General features: G+C 36.1%; 1 protein-coding gene across 1 annotated transcript; it reads left to right on the top strand.

The window, feature by feature from the left end:
- Nucleotides 1-3,434: 3,434 nt before the first annotated feature.
- LOC122023923 (DNA polymerase delta catalytic subunit) lies at nucleotides 3,435-19,215 on the top strand. The gene is made up of 30 exons (XM_042582357.1): nucleotides 3,435-3,823; nucleotides 3,904-4,014; nucleotides 4,095-4,201; nucleotides 4,329-4,488; nucleotides 4,727-4,922; nucleotides 5,239-5,374; nucleotides 5,458-5,595; nucleotides 5,800-5,877; nucleotides 5,959-6,050; nucleotides 7,795-7,861; nucleotides 7,938-8,009; nucleotides 10,114-10,200; nucleotides 11,962-12,081; nucleotides 12,156-12,254; nucleotides 12,555-12,662; nucleotides 12,763-12,858; nucleotides 12,954-13,019; nucleotides 13,225-13,281; nucleotides 13,382-13,469; nucleotides 13,589-13,668; nucleotides 15,085-15,198; nucleotides 15,495-15,609; nucleotides 15,680-15,852; nucleotides 15,950-16,021; nucleotides 17,004-17,078; nucleotides 17,152-17,241; nucleotides 17,318-17,478; nucleotides 17,992-18,065; nucleotides 18,776-18,863; nucleotides 18,944-19,215. Exons 1-30 carry the CDS (start codon nucleotides 3,532-3,534, stop codon nucleotides 19,029-19,031), a joined length of 3,300 nt encoding a protein of 1,099 aa, XP_042438291.1. The 5' UTR covers nucleotides 3,435-3,531; the 3' UTR covers nucleotides 19,032-19,215.
- The last annotated feature ends 4,825 nt before the right edge of the window (nucleotides 19,216-24,040 follow it).

Raw genomic sequence — 24,040 nt, 5'->3', positions numbered from 1 at the left:
CTGGGTTTCCTTTTTCTTGTATTTCAAACTGGTGCCTCGTCAGAGGATGATCCCAATCTCTGTCAGCCCGGCCCCTCTCTTTTGTCGGGGTCCAAAACGACGCTCGACGTAGGGGGGTTGGCGCATGAGGTTCTTCCCTATAGGTGTCGATCGACCTCTTTCCATTCGAATAGTTCGGTCTTCTCGCTCAGCCTAGTGACCTTCTGCGGAAGTTGCAAGCTCCTGTACTTGTCGTTCGGTCAGCGGCTGTTATTGCTGTTACTCCAATATCTTTGTCACTTGAGTCTGTATTAATGCATCGAGATCCTCTTGTGTCAGCGTCACCGTTGTGAGTCGTCCAACGTCTTCCATCTTCTTGCTTGGATGTAAGCTACGTTCCCACAAATGGTGCCAAAATGATCTTGTCCGAAGGTGCGAAGCTGGAAAGCCGGGAAGGTGGCAATTCCGCTGACGGGATGAAGACCTCGCTCTATGCAAAACAAAACCAAAACCAGGGAAGGAGTTCCTGGCGTTGGCCCTCCGATGCTCAAATCAGAAATAGGAGAGGAAAAAAGTTAGTACTAAGGATAAAAATTTTGTTGCCTTTCTTCATACTTGCGTGCCCTTTTTATACCTTTTTTGGTGACCCCTCTATCTTCTTTTGTTTAATGATATTGATTACCAACAGAGAATATCTTTATCTTTACTTCTTCTCATTTAATGATAGATGGAGTGTTCTATTTTATTTTCTCTTTTTTTATTAATTATTCGTCTTTTTTCTCTTTTATTATTTTATTGCTTCATTAAGTGTATAATACCAAAGCCATTCTTCGAGCCAGATGGGTGGCCCACTCGACTCGGGCTCCCGGTTTGCGTAGCTTGTTCTCTTGTCGACCGGACTATACTTGTTTACTCAGATAGTCGATCGCCCAAGGGTCTCTCTGATCGGCCAATGATCTGCTTCCCTGGTATTGATCGCCTTAACTTTGAACTAGTACACCGTGGCAATTGACTCGTGCCAGGTAGACTCTTCCTTACCGCCACATCAATGTTATTTAATTAGCTTGTATCCTTGCTAAGTTCGTTGATAAGAGAAGTTGTAATTTTAATTTGCAGGACTCATCGGGGATCGAATATTCATTCTTGTATTCAACTATCATCATTCAATAAAAGCATACTAGAATTAATATCATATGATATATCGAGTTCAAAGAAAATTGTCATCCTTGGAATGGATTATGAGGAACATCTAGGATAATTATAATCACCTTTTACTATAATAAGTGACTCATTACTACTATAACAAACTACAAATTAATTTTCTCCCATAGAAGATAATCATAAGGCATTGACGGTAGATCGACATATCATCCACACCTCTATATTTGCCTTACTGATAGATTGAAATTTTTCATAGGATTGAACCAGTAACCTCTACTCATAATGACAAGTCCACAATCGTGGTTCAGCCATGAATCATGACTATAAGCTGGCAACCAATCTATGAATCGCAATTTAAGAGCATCCACAGTGGGAGCTCTTTCAGTGGGAGGGAAAAACCTCCCTCCCATAGTGGAGGGATATTTTTCCCTTTACACGAAGAAGCGGCTCCGTGGCTACAGAGCCGCTTCTTCATGTTTTTATTTTTTATATATATTAATTTTTTAATAATTGTAAAAAAACAACAGCTAGAATTTTAATATATTATTCGTGTGCTATGCATTGAACAACGACTATTTTAGCCATTGTTCAACGGTTAAATTTATTTTTTTTTATAAATACATGATTGATTTTATATTTTTTCATTCCTCTCATTGTTATCTTTGAAACGACAGGAGAAAAATATTTAAGGAACGACAAGAGGCCGCGAGAAAGGATGTTGAGAGGGCATTTGGGGTGCTCCAATCACGATGGGTAATGATAAGAGGTCCAGGACGATTTGGTACAAGGATAATTTGAAGGACATCGCGTATACCTGTATTATTTTACACAACATGATTATTGAGAATGAGGGAGATGCAGTAGTCAATTGGTCGGACGATGAAGGAGATCTCAATCACAAATATTTCAAGGCTCTACTCAAGAATTTCAAACATACATCCGTAGAAATTACGAGCTACGTGATAATCAACTTCGAGCCGACTTAGTTTAGTATATCTGGGTACGCTATAATTATAATCAGCGAAAAAATAATTTATTAATCACGATATATGTATTGTGATATTTATGTAATTTTTTAAATTATGAAAGTTATTTTATGTTAGTAATTTATGAATTTAAATTTTATTAAAATTTAATTATATAAAATGTAAATATGAAAAGAGATAATGAAATATATATAATGAAAAGTGTGGGACCCATGAAGAAGTTGTTGAGAGGTTTTTTGATAGTGGAGAGGGGTGTGAGGTTTTTAACTTTTGATGTGGCGCAGATGTGGCAACGAAAGAGCTCTCAATGGACTCTAACCACTGTGGATGCCCTAAGTCCCCGACTAAGCAATCATGAGCTTAACAAGTTGGTCAAATTGGAAGATAACATTCTAGCAATGAATCATAGTTGCGACAACAATGATAGATCTGACCAGACGCAAATTGCAAATCACAGCTCAAAGTCACGACCAAGCAACTGTGATCTCAACAAGTCGGCCATATTGTAAGATGACACCCTAACAATGAACCATAGTTGTGGCAACAACGAGAGCTCTTACCAGATCACAAATTGTGGCGCGCGAACTTGCCGCCCAATCCCCATGAGATTGAATCTAGCTAAGAGTTACAACCACATCTTGATCGACCAGGTAAATGAGTTTTCATCCTCCCTTTCAAACTCTCATAGTAATCATCAATGAACTTTCAAATCTATGATAGATATCTCGTAGCAACGAGGTTGAAATCATGGCTTTGGCCACAAATCATGATTATGAGCTCGTAGCTAAGTCACAAATCACAGTTGTTGCTAAGTCACCGCGAGATTGAATCTAGCCGCGACAATAATGAGCTTCGATCAAGCCACAAATTGTGGGGAGTAAGTTCGTTGCCAAGTCACTGCGAGCTTGAATCTAGCTATGAGATCGCGCGATAAAAATAAGTTTTTGTCCTTTGTCTTCGACCTTCATATCAATCGTCAATGAACTTTGAGACAATTCATAATTGCAAGTTCATGGTCGTGGCCCGACTACAAATCATGATTATGAGCTTGCAGCTCGAGCTCGGATCGATCGTGAGTTGCAGCTAGTCAAGCTTGCCACCAAATTGTAAGATCGTGCCTTAGCTGTGAATCATAATTGTGACAGTGTTTGTTCTGAAACAGATTGACAGGAGCACTGAGAGTGAACGTATTGACTTTTTGACATCGTAATTGTGACAGTTACGAGATTTGGCTAAGTCATAAATCACGGCTAAATCGATGACACGCGCACAGCACGTGATGTCTGGGGTTGTCAAAAGGTAATAAATCCCTACCCTCGCAGTGGCGGGAATCCATCTACTTCCGCTTCTCCTCCTCCTTCTTCTCTCCGATTCGTCGCCTTCGCTCTGTCCTTCAGCTGTCTCCATGGCCGGCGGCAACGGCAAGCGGAGAGGGGTGCAGCATTCGACGCCGCCGAACCCGCCGAAGCGATCGCAGTTCGACCGCCAAAACCCTCAACCGCAGCAACCGTTGCCGACGAATGAATCGGCGGCGGAGGAGGAGATGATGGACGAGGATGTGTTCCTGGATGAGACCATGTACCAAGAGGACGAGGAGGCCCTCATCCTCCTTCGCGACGAGGCCCTCTCGTCTCGCCTCTCCAAGTGGAAACGCCCTGCACTCTCCCCCTCTTATTTATCCGGCTCCGAAAACATCGGTACTCGTGACCTCGACCACATTTTCCTCCAGGATGTAAAAAGTTTGTTTTTTTTGTTAGTTTTTATTTTCTTTTTACAGTTTTTCAGCAGCTTGAGATCGATTATGTCATTGGGGAAAGCCACAAAGAACTGTTGCTTAGCTCATCTGGGCCTTCAGCGATTCTCAGGATCTTTGGCGTCACGAGAGAAGGTTGGGTTTGCTGCTTTCATACTTGTTTATAGTTTTTTACTAATTTGGTTTAGTGAAGAAATGGATCTGGAATTGGTTAGGTCACAGTGTCTGCTGTCATGTTCACGGTTTTGAGCCTTACTTTTATATAAAATGCCCTATGGGGATGGGGCCTGATGATATCTCTCGCTTCCACCAAACACTAGAGGTGATTTCATCGTTATTCCATTGTTTGTCCTTTTGATCATAATTAATCAATTTCAGCATTGTTGGTTATGTTTTTTGAATTAACATTTTTTAGCTAAGATTTTTCTCTTGTGATTTGAATCATATAGGGGAGAATGAGAGAATCAAATCGAAACAACAATGTAGCAAGGTTCATTAGGCGGATTGAGTTGGTGCAGAAGAAGAGCATTATGTGTTACCAGAAAGATCAGTCTCATCCTTTTCTGAAGATCGTGGTTGCCTTACCTACTATGGTTGCCAGTTGTCGTGGTAAGGCCTCTTCGATGAGAGAAGAAAATACCCCTGCCCTTGTTACACATTCTTTGCTAAATCGTGATGCTTTTTTTTAGAATTTGGAAATTTGACCTCTAGCGATGCTTTTGTTAGAATTTGGAAAGTTGACCTCTTGTTTCATTTGCATAAAAGGAGTGATCTAGTAGAGGCCTTGTCTGGATATATTAGTTCATATGTACAGGAGGCGACATCTAAAAATACAATATTTTGGCAGGTATTCTTGAGAAGGGTATTACAATCGAAGGCATTGGTTCAAGGAATTTTGACACATACGAAAGCAACATTCTTTTTGCACTTCGATTCATGATTGATTGTAACATTGTTGGTGGAAATTGGATAGAAGTCCCTGCTGGAAGTTATAGAAAGGTGATCAAGAGTATGTCTTATTGCCAACTGGAACTTGATTGCTTGTATCCTTTCCTACAGGAAGCAGAAAACTATTGGATTTTTCTGTTAGAAGTTGATCTAATCAACTATTTTATATTAGTTGATTAAACTAAGTATTTGTTTAATTGATTAGGATGGAGGATGTAAAGGATAGAGGGAGACCAATGAAAATTCTAGTTAATCTAATAAAAATATTTATTCATTGAAATATTCATAGTGATATACCCTTACATAAACTCTATAGAGGAATAATTCGTATGGCTGACTCCAAATAATTGAGACAGACAGTTTGAGGATAATGATACTGTTATTTGTCACCTTTCCTTAATCCTTCAATAGATATTCTGAGCTGATCAGTCATACTCCTGAAGGGAAATACTCAAAAATGGCTCCGTTTCGAATATTAAGTTTCGATATCGAGTGTGCTGGTCGTAAAGGACTCTTTCCTGAGCCAACTCATGATCCTGTGATTCAGGTATTCCCTTCTGTTTTAATACACTGGGCAATTGCACTATGTGTGATTTTCATTCTCCTTTAACTTTTCCTTATTTTGAGTAGATTGCAAATTTAGTCACCCTTCAAGGAGATGATCATCCTTTTATACAAAATGTCATGACTCTTAAGTCATGTTCTCCAATTGTTGGAGTTGATGTGATGTCATTTGATACGGAGCGGGACGTTTTACTGGCTTGGAGGGTAAGTAGCTTTCAGCTCTTTATTTAGAGGCTATACAAAGTTCATTGAATATGGATTACCAAGATGACTTTGACATGTTGGCATTATTTTTCCTTATATGACCAGTTCTTTGTGATTGTTCATTGGACTTTCTACTAAGGGATTTTGCTTGAAGTGTGGCAATCATGCACTGATTTGAGGAAACAAATATGAACTCAATTGCAGGATTTAATTCGTGAGGTTGACCCGGATATTATAATTGGATATAACATATGCAAATTTGACTTGCCTTATCTTATTGAGGTACCTGTTGTTTTAGCAATTTAAATGTATATCATACTGATTTCTTAAAGATAAATGTGTACTCTGTCCTCCTTGTCACAGAGAGCTGCAGCCCTTAAGATAGGTGAGTTCCCAACACTTGGTCGCATAAGAAACAGCCGGCTACGTGTTAGAGATACAACATTCTCATCGAGGTTATGCATTCCTATTTCCTTGGCACATAGATAGCTAAGATTGTGTGCTTTGTTTGTTTTTGTTGTAGTTTCTTTTAGGCAATATTATTATGAGTGAATTTTTTTAAATCCTTTTTTTTTTTGGATACTTGTCTGTCTAGTAATCGCATTGCATTATATTCAATTTGAATGATTATTTTGTATCCCATACTTCACATCTCATTGAATTGTTGTAAGTGTAAACTAAGTCTCGTTGAATTGTTGTACGTGTAAACTAAGGTAGATTGTATCTTAAAAATATCTTTGAGTGGTTTCTCAGTCACTGCTGTTCCTTTTCTTCATCATGCTTACTGGTGTTGCAGTTCAAGTATAAGTGATCTTAATGAATAAAAAATATATGTTCTGTACTCATAAGCCATTTTTTTTCGTACTGCTTGTTTGTGGATGGAGTGGTTAAGGAATATTTGAGTTGTATTGCTTTGTTTGCTTTTTCTCTCTTTTGTATTTGCACTTCTGGTATGGTTGTTTCTTCTCATGAAATGGAGATTTACTGGCTTTCACTTTAACTGTACATGAGCGTTTACATATTTCAAAGTCATTTGTCCCAAATCCTGATGCATTGATTCACACCAGATTTTGCAAAAATTTATCCGTTTATTTTTGGTACAGCACTTCCTGTGTAAATTTTAACTATATACTAGGGTTGGACATGAGTAACTTTTCTTGCTATACCATCTATTTTTTGAGGGAAAATTAGAGCTTCCACCAGCACTAGTATGTACATGTGTCAGAAACCAGGTGTATCACAGGCCTAAACAGGGTTGTCATAGGCCATTTTGGCCTGAGATGGTATTGACTCAAGCATCCTATGGGCCCAATCTTGGTCGCCCTTGTCCGACTTAATAGTCTAGAATCTAGACAATTAAAATATTTATAGAAAACCTTAAATATTTTTATAAATGTAATTGAAAATGAAAAGCATTAAAAATGCATTTTTATTATTTTCAAGGAAATATATGATTTAAAAGTTACATGATTCAAATAATACATATGAACACAAGATTAGTAAATTAATGAATTTATGTTTTGACTGAAATGTAAGTATTATTGCTGCCTTAGTGCCTTTGTTCTTTGGAATATCATCTAAAAGTAGGGGGAATCACTGACTCTTGTAATATATAGAGCTAATGGATCAACATTTTTCTTGAACTAATGAGCATGAAGCATCCTAACTTTAACACAAACCCTCATGCCTGTTATGACTTAGAGGTGCCGGGCTAGTTCTATTTGCATGTTGTATTGAGGCCCATTATGACTTAGGATGTGAGCTAGCTTTGGTACCATGCTGACTTAAGTTGGGGCGCATTTTTTCCTAAAATGACTAGTCACTGTAGTGTGGAATGCACTTCTAATGCATAGACATAATGGTTCACCACACTTATTCATATGGAACAAATGAACATTGAGCATCCTAGCTTCATCATGCTGCCCCTCACTCTCATCATGGCTCAAATATGCCATGTTGAAATGAGGTGGAATTTATTCAATCCAAAGAAGCCTAGGTTGCTGCGAGAGGATAACCTTCAAATATATAGACATTGGATCACTAAAGTAGGACTAATGAGCATGATGCATCCTACTACCTTCAAGTTCCATGTGCATCAACTCACAACTGGGCTATACTACATAAAGATATGATTAGCTGCTGAAATTAGACATATTCAATTGATGTGTACTGTGGTCAATATAGTTTTGATTCATGCAGGCAATATGGCGTGAGGGAGAGCAAGGAAGTTACAGTGGAGGGAAGAGTCCAGTTTGATCTGTTTCAGGTTCTTATATGAGTTAACATACAATTGATTTGTTAATGTCTTATTGATATGTTTCTTCTTCTCTCTGTTTCTGAAGGCTATGCAAAGGGATTACAAGCTTAGTTCATATTCTCTTAATTCAGTCTCAGCACATTTTCTCGGGGAGCAAGTAAGTTTTGCCATTTATTAAAGTTAATAAATGTGTATACTTTTTGCCTTATTATTTGGGTCATAATCTACCTTGTATCATAAACCAGTTAAAAGTATAGCTGCTGTAGTGCATAGCTGTCCTATTTTTTCTGTACACCTTTATTGCGGACAATGTTAATTTTAGTAACAATAACATAATGTAACATAATTATTTTTTCACAATCCCACTATTTAGTGATTCTTCCCAACCAGTTAGCTGTGGGAAAGATTATCTGGAAGAGATCTGCAGGATATTTTCCTGTGGTTTCTGCTGCCTCCTTTCTTGTTAATGAAATTCATCTGCGGGTAGAACCCTATCATAACAAGTGATTAGAACTGAAAACAAAGCAATCGTAGTAGTGGAAGCTACTAAAACCAGTTTGAGCTCAACTTGATCTCTCAACAAGCCTAAGTATTGGCATTAGTTTTTGGTAGAATTCTTATCGAGCTAAGTTTCAATGGTACATAGCTCAATTATAGTGCATAAGCTCATTCTCTGTTTACGAATTGCCTTGTTTCTCCTGAACATACATATAAGCAAACTTAATCCCCCAGGGTTTCCCCTGCTATGAATCACTTTGAGGTTCTAAATATATTATTATAGATGATCCTATATAGTATTTTTTTTTCATGGCCATTAAAGTTATGGGTAGCATTATCTGGGCTTTTAAATCCAATTGACTTCAGCTCGAATTAAACTCAGCCTTAGATGAGTCTTTGATGTTGAGTACCTATATTAATTGAAAAGTATAATTCTTGGATTTGTTGAAATTTAAATGATTCAAGCTCAATTTTGGCATGACTAGCAACCATGCTGGTTCTCAAATCCTTGCAGCCCTACTAGTGATTTGAATCAGACATAATGCTTAAAATTGGATCATACACTTTCCTGCAAAATATAATGAGTGGAACCATGCTAACTTCTTTGAGGACACCATATTCTGGAAAATGGGAGAATTGAAAAGCTAGAATTGTAGGGATCCTTGATCTATTTCCATTTCCTTTTAAGAATTAACAAGTAGAATGGCACCCTTGTAACCTTGTTACCTGTGTTATTACATCTGATTGTAAATTATGAAGACAAGATAATACTCTGTCAGTCCTTAACTGCCACTCTTTGGTTGACTAGTGAGTATATTAAATTGCAGTTTGAAGTGAATATTGCTGCATTTTGAAGATGCTTGAGTTTAGGATTAAGAATATAGGGAGATTGCCCTTTGAGCCGATTCTTAGATATGAATTATGATGGTTTTACTTTCTATATTTTAACTTTGAAAATGAATATAAAATGGAATTATATTTACTCAAAAGGTGAAAAGACATTATTTATTCGAAAAAAAAACATGCCTTCATTTGATTTTGAAGTTCAAATTGCATGCCATTTTGGCTGTTAATTTAGGGAAGAAAATATTATACTACATTCATCGAGTGATAATCATTACATGAATATATAGAGTACAAATTGCATGGTGTTTTGGCTGTTAGTTTGGCGAAGAGAATATTGTACTGTATTCATTGAGAGATAATCATTACATGAGTATATATAGGACTCATGATAAAACCCTGTCTATAACTAGCAATGGGGGACTAATCACTGAGCCCATTAATCTAACACTTCACTCCCATTCAAGTTGGAGCATGGATATTAACTATGTTAATCTTGTTGTGGAAATTTGTAAAATCCATGACAGATTCTTCACTGTTAATCCATGATAGATTTTTCACTGTCTAATATCCTTTGCAGAATACACATGTAAAAGCAAGCTCGTAGTCTATATGATTAGGATTGCATATAATGTCAAAAGTAGGAATAAATGCTTAATTCAATTTTCCCCTGACCTTTGAATAATTAGGGATTTTTTGACCTCTTTCACCTGTATGGATGCATACTGTATCTGCTTGTTGTAGTGCCTTCCCATTTAAGTGTTCAGTTGTATTCTTCCTAACCATGAAGTGAACTAATGCGGTATTCTCAAGACAAGTAATTTAAATAAATATACCACCATGTGGCGTGTTACTGTTTCTGCTGACAGAATTCTCAGTAGTGTTCTCTCTCCCTCTCATTTAACCTTATTTTTTTGCAGAAAGAAGATGTGCATCATTCAATAATATCTGACCTCCAAAATGGTAATCCAGAAACTAGAAGACGACTAGCTGTCTACTGTTTGAAGGTTCATTAATGACTTCAGTCATTATGTGTGCCTGAGATATTCTTAGAATTAGTGTTTGCTTTGCTTGCAAAGTTGCTATTGCTTGGTTGCATCTGGAAATTTGGTCTCTGTTAAGAATATTAAATTGGTCTCTGTTTACAGCTTAAGCTTTTGGGATAAGTGGTTAAATTAAACTTTAACGTAGTAATTCAAATTGAATTGGCCAAAGTCTAAGGTCTAAATCTTACCAGTGTCATAATATTACCTCATATGTATTTAGTTTTGGCCAATCAAACCACCCAATAAGTCTAGCCATATGTGAATGGGTGTTTTAAAAATATAAAAATTGATCTCTTTCTTAACAAACCTAAGCTTTGGGACAAGTGGTTACCAAATTAACTTTAACAGTCTCTAATCTTGGCTGCCAAGGTAGACACTAGATTCTTTGGTATATCTGAACTGAATCAGATGTTAGATATAACCTGGTGGAGGTACTTATTGTATTCCTTGTGCTAATAAAATGGTGTCCAATGTTGCAGGAAAATAAAACTGCTTTATGTATTTTACTTTGCATGGATCCCTCACATGCAGCTTAACTATGTATTTAATGTGCGCAACTAATTAGTAGTATTTAAACTAGATTTTGTGACAAGCTAATATACAATGCTAGATCTCGGCATATGGCATAGGTGGGTATTAGTTGCTTATTCATTTGATAAATATTACTTCAATTAACACATAACATTTTCCTCTATTGCTTTTAGAATGCAAAAATGTTCTTTTCCTTTTACTTTTTTTTACTGCTCAAGCTTTATTTATGCCTGTAGACTTCTTTTACACCTCCTAAACGTCATGAAAACTCAAAGAATAGGCTTTGCAAAATTTTTAAACCTATATGTTTATTTATATGATTAGGCTATGAGAGCAGGTCACGGGTTCGAATCCTGAAAACAACTTCTTGCAAAAAGCAAGGTATGGCTGTGTACAATGGATCCTTCCCTGGGACCCCGCATGGCGGGAGCTTTGTGCACTGGGTTGCCCTTTTAGGCTATGAGAGCAGGATAAATATGCACATTAAACAAGGAAGAGAAAGATCAAATAAGACTTAGTTAGAAACGATAAAATTAAATATAGATGATGATATATTAGGGGATCAAAACTCAATGGCATAGGAGGATCCATATAATCGACCTCACTTAGTGGGATAAAACTTGGTTGTTGTATATGTTTATGTATATAAAAATTAGCTTGAAATAACTAAGTTATTTAAGTTTGTCCTTTCTATGAAGAGATTGGCTTAGTCAAAGGAAACTTATTCATACTTGAATACAAGTTACTTCTTTTGATGCATGCAGACACACATCAGACTGATTTCATGGCAATCTTCTTATATTTGATTGCAATGTCTTATCAAGGTAACAGTGGATACACAGTTTGGTATGATGGTTCTTTACTGTAGTTGTATATAATTGATTGCAATGTCTTATCAAGGTAACAGAGGATACACAGTTTGGTATGATGGTTCTTTACTGTAGTTGTATTATAGAAAATGACCAATATTGAATAGTGGGTTGATTCGAATATGGTGGAATCTAATCTTTTGTTTTACAAAATAATAGACATGGTTTGGATAATCTCATGTTCTAATGCTTAGGGTGACTTCTCGTTTTCTAAAAAAGGCTTAGAGTGACATTGAGACCTCTTGTTTTTCCCCCAAGATCTAGTTATGGGGTATTATATTTTCTCATCCATGTTGCTGAACTTTTTATGTTATATATGCAGGATGCTTATCTTCCACAACGACTTCTGGACAAATTGATGTACATTTACAACTATGTGGAGATGGCACGAGTTACTGGTGTGCCAATATCATTTTTGCTTTCAAGAGGCCAGAGCATCAAGGTGACAACTTATATTTTTACCCTTATACTGGATAATAAAAATGACCCCCTCTAACCTGGATGACTTTCCTCCAGGTTCTTTCTCAACTCCTAAGGAAAGCTAAACAGAGGAATCTTGTTATTCCAAATGTCAAAGGGCAAGGATCTGCTCAAGAATCTTTTGAAGGTGCAACTGTGAGTAACTATAGCCCTTTTCCAGTTTCCTGCCTACTTAGCACGTGCTTGTATAAATTTATTGCCAAAAGAATTTTCAATGCCAGAAAATGAAATCAGGAAAAGTAATGTGTACTTTTTGCAATTATATTAGTCGCCATCATAATCACTTGTGAACAAAGGGATGTTTTTTATTCTGTTTTTCTATAAATTCCTTGTGATTTCCTAAGAATATAAGGATATGCATGTTTATAACTTCTATTTTTATATTTAAATATTAAATGAACACTGACCTTTAGCTAATTCTGCTCATACTTGTAGGTGTTGGAGGCAAATACTGGTTTTTATGAGAAGCCCATTGCAACTTTGGACTTTGCTTCTTTATACCCATCCATCATGATGGCATACAATTTGTGTTATTGCACATTGGTATAGATTCTGTCATGGAGACTAAACAGCATGACATTGATCTTGTAATTTATATCGTTCAATTGAATTTTCTTGTGATTTTACTGTATTTTTTGTGAAGGTTAAATCAGAAGATGCCCATAGGTTAAACTTGCCAGCAGAAAGTGTAAACAAAACTCCATCTGGTGAAATTTTTGTCAAACCTGAATTGCAAAAGGTATGCTTTTTGGTGAAATTTTGCTGCTCAATCAATTTTCTCAAATTTCTAATATACTCATAAGGTTTTAAGTTTGTCTTTTGTCTAAAAACTAGGGCATACTTCCTGAAATTCTAGAAGAGCTATTGACTGCACGTAAGAGAGCAAAAGCTGATCTGAAGGTATGATTTGAAAATATAGAATTAACTTTAAAATTGTTTGAAGATATTCAATTTATTGGCCAACTTACTTTGACTAGTTCATAACTTCATGTCTGAATTTTAGCTGGTCTTCATGTCCTTGTTTGATTTTACATTCTTATGTAATAAAATTATGCAAATTTTCTTCTCTCTTCAATTTTCAAGTTTTGGATATTATATTTTTCAGGAAGCTAAAGATCCATTTGAGAAGGCTGTACTGGATGGACGCCAGTTGGCTTTGAAAGTACATCATACATGACTATTGTAGACATACTTGTTTCAAGTTGACAAATTATTGATAGTTTGGGATTGGGCTCACTGTTTTCTTTGTTTTATCATTTTAGATAAGTGCAAACTCTGTATATGGGTTTACTGGAGCTACTGTTGGTCAATTACCTTGTTTAGAAATTTCTTCTAGTGTGACAAGCTACGGTATGCAATTGACTCCTAAATAAGTAGATTACTATTCATTGCTAACTAGGACTATTGTGAATGCAAGATGTGGAAAGATTATTCATGGTCCATAACTTTTGCTCGTTGGTAATGTGAAGGTCGACAAATGATTGAGCACACAAAGAAGATGGTAGAAGAGAAATTTACTACAAGTGGTGGTTATGATCATAATGCAGAGGTATGCTTATGGTTCCAAGGCATGTAAAGTGCAGCAGAAAGAATTTGTAGTACTTGTCTATTAGTTGATCAAACTTTCCTTTGACCTCGTGATTATAACTTTTAAATGCTTTGTGATACATGTATATAGTTTCATCGTTAAGTCTATATCTAGGCATTGCTTTGCTTTGTTTCACATGTAATCAGTTTTCATTCCTTTGTTGCTGATTTTGGCTTAATTGCTGCTAATTTTGTTTGCTTCAATGATGATATTATTGGTAGTTCTCACTCTAATTTCTATAAGCACACTAAAGCCTGATGGGAAATTTATAGAAACTCCGTTACGTTTTGCCACAATAACATTGGTGGCAAAACTCGTTTATCTAGAAGGCAAGAATCTAACATAGCATTTGGGATTGACCCAAGCTGGAGCAAATGTAAACAAGAAAATTTTCGTTTTGGAATAGTAGCTTCATGGATGTGGACACTAATAAGCTTTTAAAAGGTACAAGTGTCCATCATATAGCGTTGATGAACTTGTGCATTAATAAATGAAACTTGAGTGAATCTTTTTTGGTAAGGATCACAATAAAAACGGGGCTTAAGAATGAATACAGCAGAATTGCAGTTTGTGAGCTATTTCTTGAACATCTGCAGCATAACTAAAATGAAATTTACATCCTTGCCATAACAAAAGGATTTGCGAGGAAAATGATCACCTGCATTAGAAGTTATGAAGAGCTGGGCTAAGTCCCTCAGGGCATGGTGCGGTGATAAGAGGCAAGGTTGATTCTCATTCTGCGAGGGTTCGAAACTCACGTTGGGCATTTTTGAACGTCCTTGGAGTTTGAACCATTGGTGTCGCTGGGCTGCCTACTAGGACCCACCCGTGCTTCTTAGATTTACCTGATAGGCGGTTCGTGGGGCCGGGCGGTTCACTTCCAGGATTAGTCTAATTGCAGGAGCGATTACCAAAAAAACAAAAAATGAAGACCTGGGCTATCTATAAATAAACATATATTCTTAATAGTGATCTTGTGTCAATCTGAACCTTCTTGATTTCATTGGATGAGTATACTAGAATGGAATTTCACTTGCTTTTGCATTGCCTTGGCCACTTTTGAAGACTTCTTGGACATGGTTAATCCATGCAGAAAACAATTTTTTTTATAGGCCTGGATTCCTAATTGTTGGCAGAAGCCATACTCAAGAATATGATGATTAGATTTTATTATTATTATTTTAATACGGAGTGTTAATAATATTGTTGCACTTAAACTTCATAACTTTGCTAACTGGTAAACTATGTTGAATAAAAAAGTAAAACTGATTCTCAATACTTTGTTGTATGCATTTGCTTTCCCTTTTATTGACTATGAAATACTGTTAGTATTTGACAAATTGTCTTTAGTTGACTACTTAATGATCAATTTTCTAGGTTATTTATGGGGACACTGACTCTGTTATGGTACAATTCGGTGTGCCTTCTGTAGAGGAAGCAATGAAGTTAGGAAGAGAAGCATCAGAATATATTACAGGAACTTTCATAAAGGTATCCGAGGGTTGAGACATGATTATTTGAGTTGTGGATGTCTTAAATCATGTGTTTCTTTAAATTTCTATTACTTAGTGTATTATCAGCTAGATATCCTAGCTGACATTGTAAAGTAAGGGTATTATAGCTAGATATCCTAGCTGACATTTTTAGTATTCATTTTAAATCACGTTTTATTTTCTTTCTTTATTTATTTACTATGAGGCAAATTTGTCATCCAAGAATATATAGTGTATATTCTCAAATTTTGTTTTTAGTCTCTGTCCTAATTTTTTTTTTCACATTTTTTGAAGCCCATTAGGCTAGAATTTGAAAAGGTCTATTATCCCTATTTGCTAATAAGCAAGAAGAGATATGCTGGATTGTACTGGACAAAGCCTGATAGTTTTGACAAAATGGACACAAAAGGTAAGTATTTGAACTATTTAATAGTTATTGAAAAAACATGATTTAATGGCATTCAATTTCTTAACAACAGGCATCGAGACAGTCAGAAGAGACAACTGTTTGTTGGTAAAGAATCTGGTAAACGAATGCCTACACAAGATACTAATTGACCGAGATATTCCTGGCGCAGTTCAATATGTGAAGAACACAATTTCAGATCTTTTAATGAACCGTGTGGATTTGTCTCTTTTGGTTATAACAAAGGCAATTTCCAACTGCAGACAACATTACCATCTCGGTGATATAAGATCATATTTTAACATTTGTGTATGAACTAAAGTTTTTCTACCTTCTTTGGCAGGGTCTGACCAAAACTGGAAGTGATTATAATGTAAAGTCTGCACATGTTGAGCTTGCTGAAAAGATGCGAAAAGTATAGATCTTATCTGTTTGTTATCTTGCCTTAATTTAGAACTGATTTTTTCATTATTTTTATCCTTGTAAAAAAATAAAAAGGTGACAAAGATCGATACATTGAGAACATATACTTTTAGCATGGAAAACCATTCCTTTACCTCATGGAAATGGGAGAATGATGGGAAGAGTTCTTCAGCTGTAATGGTGATTTGTGCAACTTCTCTTTGCTTTCTTAGCATTGAGCGGCATTATTAGGTTGAAACTTTCTGCTTAAGTGCTTCACTATCATTTATGCTCAGGAGTCCTTAAGAGTCCTTAGCTCATGAATTAACCAAAAACTGATGCTAGTAGATTTTCAGAAAAAAATAGTGTAGCCTTTGTGAACTTTAAACAACAGATTCACTGGACTGATGTTGATTCTGTTCAAAGTTTTATGTGAATAACTGTCACTAGAATGAAGATTTTCTGATTGGTAAGGAGAGAGCCTAATTCATAAATGAAATGTTAGCTCCTCTTAAAAATATAGAAAAATTTAAGCCAGTTTACGTGGAACCATAGACGAAAGTCATTCAAGCTTGTAAAATTCTTTGTATGGATATCTGAAATGGGGTCAGTTTAGGCAATATCCCTTATTTTAACTTAGTGAGGACAATCTTCTGCTGAAGTCTTAATAAGTATGCCTCTTCAAATTATCAAAAAGTGATATATGAAAGGGTGAAAAAGAATTTGAGTGCCACTGTGTCATTTCCATACCTTAGCTGCCTTTGTGGTACACTTGTTATGTATAACAGTCATGAACATCACCTCTTTACAGTCAATCCACATCATACCCTTTGATGGGCAGAGATCAAGATCTTAGGTTGATTTTCTTATTGGCTTTATCAGAGTGATGCAAGTAGGCATTTCTACTACATTCATGCAAATGTTTATTTGCTATCTTGTTCATCAATATAAACTGTAAGATTGCTTAGCACTGGTGCTCTGATTGTGGTGGATAGAGGGATGCGGCAACTGCTCCTAATGTTGGTGACCGAGTTCCATTTGTTATAATTAAAGGAACAAAAGATGCCAAGGTAAATGTTTCTCGTATTTTCTTCCTCCAGAAGAAAGATCTTTTTAGTTGATGTGTCTATATGTCTTGAACAGGCTTATGAGAAGTCTGAAGATCCGATTTATGTCCTTGAGAATAATATTCCGATAGACCCTCAATACTATCTGACAAATCAGATTAGCAAGGTTGTCTAAGAAAATCCTTCATCATCTGTGATCCACACTTTCCCTCAAATTATGATTAGTTCTCTTGATGTTGCAGCCACTCCTAAGAATATTTGAGCCTATTCTGAAAAACGCCAGTAAAGAGCTTCTTCAGGGAAGTCATACGAGATCTGTATCTATTTCAACGCCTTCAAACAGTGGTATAATGAAATTTGCCAAGAAACAACTTAGCTGTCTTGGATGCAAGGCAGTCATCAGGTTACATATTTGCTGATAAGTTTTATATATACTTACAGATGCCACTGCTTGTCTCTTTTTTACCTGATTGACTTGATATGTATTTATAACATTTTTAGTTCTTTTTGACAAGACAAAAATCATTGCACTCTTTATTTGCAAAACACCATTTTTTCACAAGTTTGTAATGTGAGCATCTGGTAGACTTGTACAATTGGAAATGATCAATCTGCATTGATCATGAAGCAGTTGCCACTCTTGATAGAATAGTAAGCTGGCTATATTACCATGCATGCGCATCACAGACCATCTATGTGCCCCCAAGTACAATGGAATTACGAATGCTCCTGTCATTATTGTCTAGTTGTGTCCGTGCAAACTAGTTGGATTCGATTACATAAATCCTATCCCTCGGATAGAGCTCTATACAAAGCTATATGAGTGTCCCTACAATTTCAACATGGAAAAATAAATATACCTATGCTTTCTCCATAATTCTTAGAGAATACATTGATAAAGGTTTTCTCCTTGCAGCAATCAAGAACAAACACTGTGCTCGCATTGCAAGGGAAGAGAAGCTGAGTTATACTGCAAAACTGTATCAAATGGTATTTTCTTCATGTTCTAACTTTTCACACTACTAATGGGCAAAATATTATGCATCCAGTTTGCATCGGTTTTGCTTCCATGAGACTGCAATGATTAGTGCTGTGCAACTATTTGGATTAGTTGTTTATTTATTTAGCTGGTAACTTTTCTAGCTGAAACCGTATAAATACTCTCCTACATCGGAACCAGCAAGAGAATGGCTTTGAGAATACATGAGGGAGTGTCTTATATTAGGCCACCTCAATTGGGTGTGTACTTGCACTTCATTCAATTCCTTTACTCAAAGAAACTCAATTCACATCTATTTCCTTTTATTTCATATCTATTCAAGCTGGATACAAGGTCTTATTGAAGGCATTTTTCTGAAGGAATCTAGTGGCAACTTTATGCTTTAGTGGTTTTAAGAATCAGATTTTGTAGGACTATCAGTTCTGAGTTCTGACCTGATAATCCATGCATATGCTCAATCTTAAGCTGAAGATGGGTCAAATCTAGATTCTGTTTACCCTGATTTGAACTAGTTAGACATGGATCTTAAAAATAGTCGTAGTATATTTTTTCATCGTGCCTCATTTTTATATCATCTGGTTAGTCTTACATCTGATGTTTGATCATGAATTGTAAGTAATGCCATTAATTTGTCTGATCATGTTTCGCATGATTTTTTTTTTAAAATTGTTTCTGATATGATTTCTCTGTATTTCTCCAGTTTCTGAATTGGAGATGCTTTTTGGCCAATTGTGGACACAGTGCCAAGAATGCCAAGGCTCACTTCACCAAGACGTGTTGTGCACAAGGTCTGCTCATTATTTTCCACATCCCCCTATATTTCTCACTTTGACATTATCAGTAACATGACTAGCCTACTTATAACCAGCCGGGACTGCCCGATCTTCTATCGAAGGAAGAAAGCACAAAAAGACATGGCCGAAGCTAGGTCACAACTTGATCGCTGGAGTTTCTAAGTGGTTGAGTTCAACACGGTAAACTTTTCAAGCCCTAACTAACATTCAGAACTAGACAAACATTTGGCCTCTTCTTCCTTGAGTGAAATTTATGCTTGCGGAAATTATCTGTTTTCAAATGGCACATGTTGATGATCTAAGTCGAATGATTTTTGGAGGCCAAATTTATTTGGACTTCATCTCATCGTATCGCGACTTAAAGGCGAACCAAGAGTTTCTACTTCTTGAATCTTGGCCATAGTTAAGTTGTAGGTGGCTCAAGATGACATCGAAAGGGTGAATTCATTTTGTAGATTAGATTGTGGATAGTGAGTGAGAGGATGTTGTGAATATATGAAATCTATGGGACCTAAAAAATCTAGTCTCATCTTTTCCTTGGGATATATTATGTAGTTCATACTGCCATTTTACCTCTTAATCGCTAACTTAATTGACTAATAATGTGGTAAACATGCAATGATAGATTCACCCCATGATTATTTCATTATTGGAAGAGTGTCGGTGATTGGGGATCAGATCGATTAGGGTTCGAAGTTGCAAGGGTGTTTTGAAGAAAAGGATAAATTATCGAGGTGAAGATGAAATTTTCTTATTCAATCATTATGATAACTTATTGACTGAGTAGGGTAGTTTGTTGTTGTTTACTTGTAGAAGCTAAAATTGTACATCCTCATGCTTGTCGCTTGGCTTTGCTATATTGTCTAATCCATATCACTTGCTTCTCGTCGACGAGTATAACCCACATACCCTCGGTGATGACTTTGCGACTTTCCTATTGTGCTCATTTGCATCTTCTTTCATATTTAGGTTATTACCTCTAGAACTATGTATTATTGCGATAAAATATTGAACGCAACAAAATTATTTCACTACATTTTACTAGTAGTTTTCTTCATCTCATACACTACAGAAGTATGAAAACTTCCAAACACCCTACTACATTAATCTCATCCCTATTCCTTTGCTCTTTCCCCCTCTTCCTTTCCTCAAGCAACCTTTTTGTTTTTCGCTTCTTTTCTCAACTCCTTGTAACTCCTTGTCCTTTACTTCCACTTACATCTCCAAATGTGGCAAAAGATTATTTGCTCATCTTCAGTGTCTTTGTCAATCCGTCAGTGTCTTTGTCAATCCGTTAAAGATTTTAACATTAACGAAATATTATATTTTTAAAAATTGTTAAAAGGCATTTTAAGAATTACCCTATGCATGTTTCTCAATATTTTTTATGCCTCGATATTCTTCTCGCGAATCTGTTTACTTGGATGGATGACCATGAGAGACACGAGTAGGAGAGGGTAAATGATATCGAAACATGCATTTGTAGGACTCCTTATCCTTTTTTACTTCAATTGCACTCACCTTAAAGATACTAAGTATTCGATCTTGAGTCTTCCCTTTCAATCTCTTGGTCTTTCAATTCATGTTGTTAGATTCGAACCGAGTCATTACTATTACTCGAATGCATACATTATAAATAGCCAATAGCTAGTAGCTGATTTGACATACGATTCAACCAATCAATCTATCAATTCAATTTTTGGTTTACTTTTGATGATTTCGTTGACCACTCGCAGCATTTTGGAACTCTTCTTTCCTTGTAAAAGATGGCCACACCCACTCCACTAAGCAAACAATCATTAGGAACCTAACATTCTAAATCCTTCTTTCATGTTGTGATATCATTGTGAATCACTTTCCTTACAATCATTAGTCGAAATAAAATCTTAGGAATTTTACGAAGAAAAGGTCATAGATCATCGCCTTTCGTGTAGGCCTTCTTCGCAAGTAATCATGCGAATCGCGAAGGGGAATTCTTTATGTGCACACAAACTTTAAAATTAGATACGCGCGGGTTTTAAAGGGCACCTCGTTTAGGTCGTAGATCTTAAATACTAATTTAGTGGCACTTAAAAATTGTGATAGTAAAGTTTGTTGATATCCTTTTTATGCAATTACTATTCAAGAGAGTAGGCATATTTAAACTAGGTTAAATAACCGCTTAGTGGTGCTTTAGAATTATGAACTAAAAAGACGTCTATTTAAAATTTGTGTGTGTGCTCTTTAAAATTTACTCGAACTATGTTAAATAACCATTTAGAGACATTTTTGAATTGTGAATTAAAAAGAGGTCTATTTAAAATTAGTGTGTGCTCCACTTTAGAATTTATGCCTGCATAAAATGTATATATCCTTTTTATGCAATCAGTATTGAAGAGTACGAGTGCTTGAACTATGTTAAATAATCACTCTGGGGCATTTTAGTCCTGGGCTATGGTGTAGTGGAAGAGTATTGAGTTATCATTCAGATATTTACGGTTCAATTTCTAATTATGATGTATTTATAGGGATTTTTTTTTCCAAATGATGTTCTCAACCATGGGATACTGAGCTTTTTAGCCGTCTGCCATGAGCATTTTTTGGATTTACCTTAGTGGTTGATGAAAAATTTATATGGGACTGAGTTGGTCAAGATTTGATGTTACCTACTTTAGTACATTTTAGACTTGTGAGCTAAAAGATGTCAGTTTAAAATTGCGTACTCCACTTCATAATTCATGTATGCATAAAGTACATCATTTTTGTACGATCAATTGTGAAAAGGATGGGGTTGATCTATTTATAAAAAAGATTAACCAGTCAGATGTCATCTCTTGATTACACATTCCATTTGGAGAAAAAAATCTTTGTGAATCATAGTGATAATCGAACCGTGGATGCCTGAGTGATAATCGAGTGCCCTTTTGCACCATAGCCCTAGGGTTCATTTAATGACACTTTAGAACTATAAAAAGGGTGTGCTTAAACTACATTAAATAACATTTAATGAAACAAACTAAAAAAAAATTATTTAAAATCCGTGATTACTCCACTTTAGAATTCATATTTTTGTAAAGTATATCCTTTTTATGAGATCAATTATGAAGAGGGTTTCTATAGTTGAACTATATTAAATAACCATTTACACTTTTAGAACTAAGAACTAAAAGATGTTTGTTTAAAATTCGTGTCTACTCCACTTTAAAATTTGTATGCATGTAACGTATATCCTTTTTATGAGATCAATTATGAAGGGGGTTTCTATACTTGAATTATATAAAATAATCGTTTAGTGACACTTGAGAACTATGAACTAAAAGAGTAGTTAAGATCCTCTGTCCTAGAAATGATGTATCCTTGTGCCCCCTTGCTTATCGGACGGGCTAAATCACATTTCAAGGATGTAGTGCATATCACGAGGATGTCATGCCCGTCCGATCGACGAGAGGACATGAGGGATACATCATTTTTGGGACAGAAGATCTCAACTCCTAAAAGTGGTTTGTATAAAATTTGTGCCTACTCCACTTTAGAATTCATATGTCTATAAAGTATATCCTTTTTACGAGATCAATTGTTAAGAGGGTCTCTATACTTGAACTATATCAAATAACCGTTTAGTGACACTTCAGAACAAATTCGTGCCTACTTCACTTTAGAATTCCTATGCTCATAAAGTATATCCTTTTTACTAGATCAATTATGAAGAGGGTCTCTATATTTGAACTATATTAAATAATCATTTAGTGACATTTAGAACTATAAACTAAAAGAGGTTTGTTTAAAGTTTGTGCCTCCTCCACTTTAGAATTCATATGCCCGTAAAATATATCCTTTTTACGAAACCAATTATGAAGAGGGTATATGTACTTAAAACTATATCAAGTTTAGTGACACTTTAGAACTATGAACTAAAAGATGTTTGATTAAAATTTCTGTCTACTCCGCTTTAAAATTCATATGCCCATAAAGTATATCCTTTTTACGAGTTCAGTTATGAAGATCTAGAGACCCTCTTCAAATTCAAGTCCGACTTGGACATCTCTTCTAGCCGCCCGTAGAACTCTCCCATTCGCGAACTAAATGGGACACCAGTGGTAATAAAGCAACCGAGCTTACCAAGGTAGTCGCCAAGGCCTTCCTTACGTTCGAAACTCGCCTTTTCACCTTCGCCAAATCAGAAATCTTCACCCGAAAAACCCCGGCACACCCCTACCCACAACTAAAGTGCAAAGTAATATATGTCGACTAGTAGTTGGGGAAGGAACTAAATGATCAAAACCACACTTTTATGGTTGAGGATGACTTAAAGTGCCCTCTGCACTTATAGTAGGCCAAGCTGTTGATGAGTTTCTCAGTCAGACAGGATTCTGATGACCCATGAGCCATGTTATATCTTATTTGGTACAACTTTAAGTCACTTTGAATCATTTCAATTCATTCGGCACTAACTTCCAACTCCTTCAAATCTTTCCATCCAAAAAAACATATGTTATATACATACGTACGTACATACATACAGTGATGAATCTTAAGTAGGGTTGCATTGGGCTCTAGCCCAGCTTCCCCCAACTCTAATTCTTAGATCCGTTCATGCATACAGAAACCCTAAAGTTTTAAGCATGTGAGAATGAAACGAAACCACTCGCGAAAGGTGAGTGACCTTAGAAGGTGATTGCATCAAAAAGATCTTAAAATAGACACTGTTATATTATGATTTCAAAGGCCATGTCCTATGGTTTTTCGATGGTTAGATATTGAATTGCTCTAGTTTTATATCATTTGTGGTGTTGGTCCTCCGAGTTCCTCTAAATTTGCTCTGAGAGTTCATCAAGGGAGGATGAAAACCCGTTCCGACCGAGAAAATGACTGAAATTGGTCTACAAATCCTTTTTGTCTCGACTCGACTCTCGTGTAACTCATCCTTTTTCTTCCCGGTCCATCTTTACGAGCAATCGGAGCATTCACTCATGCAGATGGGTGATCATTAATTCATTATCCCTATACCTCCCCCCAATGAGATCTCAAAAGCTTAACATGCTTTCCTAAATCCCACAAGCACTAACTCCATTTAAATATTGCAATTTGGAGGGGCCCTTGAGATTCAAAAACATCAAAACTTTGTGGCTATAAGACATTAAACTACAGTGTTGAAGTAAAGGAGGAGAGGAACTAAAGGAAGGGTGAGGCTT

The sequence above is a fragment of the Zingiber officinale genome, chromosome 9B (genome assembly GCF_018446385.1).
Source record: "Zingiber officinale cultivar Zhangliang chromosome 9B, Zo_v1.1, whole genome shotgun sequence".
In the NCBI taxonomy this organism is placed as follows: Eukaryota; Viridiplantae; Streptophyta; class Magnoliopsida; order Zingiberales; family Zingiberaceae; genus Zingiber; species Zingiber officinale.
The sequence above is the reverse complement of the archived record's forward strand: the minus strand, read 5'-3'. Positions and strand labels throughout refer to the sequence as shown.